The sequence below is a fragment of the Galeopterus variegatus genome, unplaced genomic scaffold (genome assembly GCF_000696425.1).
Source record: "Galeopterus variegatus unplaced genomic scaffold, G_variegatus-3.0.2 Scaffold2230, whole genome shotgun sequence".
Classification (NCBI taxonomy): domain Eukaryota; kingdom Metazoa; phylum Chordata; class Mammalia; order Dermoptera; family Cynocephalidae; genus Galeopterus; species Galeopterus variegatus.
Genome location: NW_007728341.1, coordinates 107,000 through 111,795, shown reverse-complemented (window position 1 = coordinate 111,795; position 4,796 = coordinate 107,000). Strand labels below are relative to the sequence as shown.

The 4,796-nt window shown below is 45.9% G+C and overlaps 1 protein-coding gene across 1 annotated transcript in view; it reads left to right on the top strand.

The window, feature by feature from the left end:
- Nucleotides 1-1,862, top strand: part of LOC103597188 (28S ribosomal protein S17, mitochondrial) — a 97,625-nt gene extending 95,763 nt beyond the window's left edge. The window contains exon 6 of the mRNA XM_008580994.1: nucleotides 1,415-1,862. Coding sequence (XP_008579216.1) covers nucleotides 1,415-1,684 — 270 coding nt within the window. The 3' untranslated portion in view covers nucleotides 1,685-1,862. The remainder of the gene's footprint in view (nucleotides 1-1,414) is intronic.
- Nucleotides 1,863-4,796: the final 2,934 nt, after the last annotated feature.

Sequence of the window (4,796 nt, the reverse complement as noted above, 5' to 3'; positions counted from 1 at the left end):
GCTGTGGAAGACAAAGAATGAGAACACCTGGGTCTTTCCTCCCAGGTTGCTGTAGGAGAGCATTCCTGATTAATAGACATCTGAGCCAAATCTCGAGTAGGATTTTATCCAAAGGACCAGGTTGGGGGAAGTCATTCCAGCGATGATGAGTAGTTTATGGAAGTTCATTTAGACATGGTAGGGCATGACATTCTACAGAAACAGCAAGTGGTTTGGCAAAGTTGAGCCCATAGCTTGGCACTTAGTAGTCACTGAATAAATGGCAAGGACAATTGGAGCTGGACTGTGAAGGGTCTTTTGAGTTTTGGATTTCATCTCTTTTTTTTTTTTTTCCTTTTTGTCTTTTTTCGTGACCCGCAACGGGATCGCAACCCTCGGTGTCGCGCCCGCACCGGGCTCAACCAGTGAGCGGACCGGTCTCTATATGGGATCCGAACCCTCGGCGGGAGTGCGCTGCACTCCCAAGCACCACACTCTACCGAGTGCGCCACCGGGCCGGCCCTGGATTTCATCTCTTAAGCAAGGGAAAGACAGACTTAGAGACGTAGGGATAGGGATGAGGACAGGAGGTGAGGAATTTGGGGGGGGTAGGCTATTGTAAAAGTCTAGAATGGAAATGATAAGAACCTGAACTAAAATTGGGGCAGTGGGAGTGGAATGGAAAAAAGTAGATTACAGGAAGAAGGGACAGAGTCATTGATTTGTTAGATGTGCAAGGGAGGGAGGGGCAAGTGCCAAGGATAGTTTCTGTATTCAAGGTTGGTGCATAGGTAGATAGAAACGCTCTTCACAGGAGCAAGCCAAAGAGAGATGGCAAAATTATTGGCCTAAGGAGATCTTAGTTTGAATACTGACTCTGTTTACCACCTGTGCATATTACTTAACCTCCCTCAACCTGTTTTTCTCATCTGTAAGATGAAAATACCTGCCACAGCAGGATTTTTATGAAGAGTAGGTGATTCTAGTTATCATATGTGGTTTATTTGGAATACTTTGAGCCAGGCATAGTGCTAAGAGCTTTAGTTTCATTTTATGGTGGGAAAGAAGAAAAAAAGTTTGGAGTGATTAAGTGACTCGCATAGTTAGTGGTGAGAATAGCATGTCTATAGGCTGGGGAGAAGGCTCCAGTGGGAAGGTAGGAGTTTAAATAGTGTAAGGAGAGTGGGTAATTGATAGAACAAGGGTACTGAAGGGAATTGGCTGGAGAACTTCGGGACAAGATCAACTCTGGAAAAGTCATTGTGTGTTTTCCAAAAGTTAAGCAGCTAGTTTTTGTACTAGAAGCCTCCTTAATTATCTTTTCTTCTTTTCCCAAGTCCTGGCTTGTTTTCTTGCATTATTTTTTCATACTCTGTACTGGACTGCCAGATCATGGATGGGAACTACTGATGTGTTCCTCTCCTTCTCCCAACAGTATTTTAATAAGCGAAAAACCTACTTTGCTCACGATGCCCTTCAGCAGTGCACAGTTGGGGATATTGTGCTTCTCAAAGCTTTACCTGTTCCACGAACGAAGCATGTGAAACATGAACTGGCTGAGATCGTTTTCAAAGTTGGAAAAGTCATAGATCCCGTGACAGGAAAACCCTGTGCAGGAACTACCTACCTGGAGAGTCCAGTCAGTTTGGAAACCACTCCCTTAACCAAAAATCTGGAGGAACTCAATATATCTTCAACACAGTGAAGGAGGATTGGAGGAAGGAGCCAAAGGGAAAGATTTACACATTTGCTTTATGGAAAAAGAAATTTTTTTAAGATTCATCACAAACTGTGTCCAGTTTCTCTTGTATTTGTTAGATAGCTGAAAGTAAATGAAGTAAAGGGCTTGTTAAAACTTTTCATAAAGGTTTATGGTCATGTTTCGGATTTTCTTTTCAGTGAATATACTTTCACGTTATGTGTGCCTACCAATCTGCTGCATTATTTTGTAAGCTCACTGTTTTAGAAGATTTATTTTTGGTTTTGTGTTTTTCATTCAAAGGAATTTTGAATTTGTCTTAGATCCTTTATTTTGGGAGAAGAAAACCTTTTGATGTAAATAGATAAAACCATACTAAAAAAATTTTTTTTTTTTTTCTGGCTGCTTGCTGGGATGGGGAGCCAAACGCTTGACCTTGGTGTTATAACACTAGTGAATATTTTTGAAGTTATATATTCAAAATAAATTTAACTTTTTATCTGATTTCACCACTCTCAAGGTGAAATTATTAAAATGCTCGTGGTCAGACTTTTTTTAGATTAAGCTTTATGAATAAAAATGTTGACATGTAGAAAATAAAATTTTAGGGCTGGTTGGTTAGCTCGGTTGGTTAGAGCTTAGAGATAAGACACCAAGGTCACGAGTTCGGATCCTTATACCAGCCAGCCGCCAAAAAGAAAAAGAAAAAATTTAAGTTCTGCGTCACTTCTTATATCCTAGGCTAGATTAAATAGGCATGAGTTCTTAAAATCTGACATATTAAGTTGTAGGACTTCTCACATGTGCATTTGAGTTGGAGAGTTCCTGAGTTTTGTTGCCATTAATTATAAACTGTAATAACTTGGACCTGAGGAAACATTGAACCATTTATTTCAGTTTTCTGGCTCCTAGAGAGAATTGGGGTATATCCCATTTTTAACTAATATGTGTATCATATAAGCACAGGGTTTCAACAATGACAGGCTTTGCCCACCTTCTCAGGGCTCACAGTCTAGTGGGGGAGGTATACACAGGTGACTTCATGGCAGACAGGAGGACATGGGTGGGGGGAAGATTAGGGTAACTTCCCAGGAGAGATGAGAGGGGGCTAGAACTGAGTGTTAAAGGGAGAGTCTCCAGGCCAGTAGATGAGGGTTGTGGAAAGGGCATTCCAGGCAGAGGCAAGTCCTCAAAGTGTGAGAGAGAGGAGCATGACTAGGGGTTCTAGAAGCAGGTGAGGGTTGCTGGGACATTTGGAACAGGGGTGGAACTCAGAGAAATAGTTACACTGTAAGTAATGGTGGATTAATTAAAGTTTTTTAAGTTCCATTAAGGTAACAGCATTAGTGTAGAGGATGGACTTGAAGGGGAAAGATTAGAGGTGGGGAGACAGCTGTTTAAAGACTGGTCCTGAAACCTAAACCGAGTTGCATGGAGAAGTTAAGAGATTAGACAGCTGATGTTCCGAAGTCAAACTCTCGGCGTGGTGCCAGGGTAGGCGAGTGAAAGGGAAGCATCTTAGAGAGTCTAGATCTCTGGCAGGTGGAGCTATGTGGTGCCTGTTAGCTTGGAAGGGTTCTTGCAGAGCATCGCAGAGGCTTCTCTAAGTGGTGCTCCCAGCAGATGACAGGACACCTGTACCAACAGCCCTGGGACAGAGTTCAAGCCGTCTCTAGGATATTTTAAAGGTTTACATATACTTTGTAATGTATCATTTTTATTTAAGCAGAAATTTCTTCTGAAAATCTTGCTGTAAAAATTATGCTCCAGGAAGACTTGCTATGTTTATTCTGTGGCTTTGAATACCCTAAGCCACACACCTGGGTCCCCTTATCTCGCCACCCTCAATTAAAAGCACTAGGTTAATGGAACTCCAGAACAAAATGATAGTGGAGGGGAAAAAATGCAGAATAAGTGGCCTGATACTAAATAACAAAAGCAAGGTCAGCAAAGAAATGTCTAACTACCAAGTTTACATTTCGAAATAGAGTTGAAAGCATTTCACTCATGAAATAAAGCTGAGAAATTGGGGAAATATGTGAGAAAGTCACAGGGCACATCCACACTTGAAGAGGCCCTGCCTCCTGCTCTGCAGAACCGGGACACGTGTTCTCCTTGCGAGAGTTCACTTCTGCCTCCCTTTGGGTCTACACAGCCTCACTAAGCACGTGCTAGTTGAGGTCAGGAACTCCATCAGCCACACAGCCTCTGGCCTCCCAGGGACAGGTGCCTCTCCCCAGTCTGGGGCAAATCCTTGTTGCCATGCGTCCTCCATACACAGGACCCACCCTGTTCTCCCTGGTGGTTCCTTATTAACATGTTCAAATCATGCCATATTAACATGTTCAAATTCTTCCCCAATCAGAAAATTCCTGCACCCCTTGAGCCCTGACACTCCTCCCTTGGCCCTCAAGATTACCAGCTTCTGAGAACCCTTCGGTCCACACACCCGCTCCGGCCCCACCCCCTGCGCAGAGACCTGCAGGCTGCCCGGTGCTGGGGGCGTCTCCTCTCTGCAGCCTGGCGCTGGCCCCCCTGCCATGCTGTCCTTGTTGGCCCGTGCTCCTCCCCAGTTCTCCGCCTCCTCTCCGTGCCTAGTACGCTTTCTGTCCACCTTGTCCTGGGTGCGGTTTTTATGGTTACATCTGCGGCTCGTTTATCTTCGCACAGAATACGTTTTCCCCATTTTCCAGATCCACCCACACCTTTGCCAGGGATGCGCTGCCTCCTTCCGCCGGTCAACGCTCCGAGCCTCGGGACGGAGCTGTTCGCAGCTCCTCGGGAAGCTCGTCCCAGGCCGTCCTCCCCTTCGCAGCGCCGCGTGACACGCTCGCCCTCCGTGCTGCCTCCGCGTCCTGCGAGCCTCCCGGTGTCAACGCTTGACGCGCTGGAGCCGTCCTGTCACATCCGTCCCCTAGACCGGCCCACCGGGTTCCCATTCAGAAAGCTTTTATTAAGGTGTTATGTTTTTGACATGGCAATTTATTCACGTGGTGTAAACCTCAGAAGGCCTCCGGGAGGGGCCTCCTCCTCGGATCTTCGTGTGTGCGTCCTCGCCGCGGCCCTGTTCCCCCAGCACACCCGCGGCGGGACCGGCTCCCCCGGCCGGGCGCGCCTC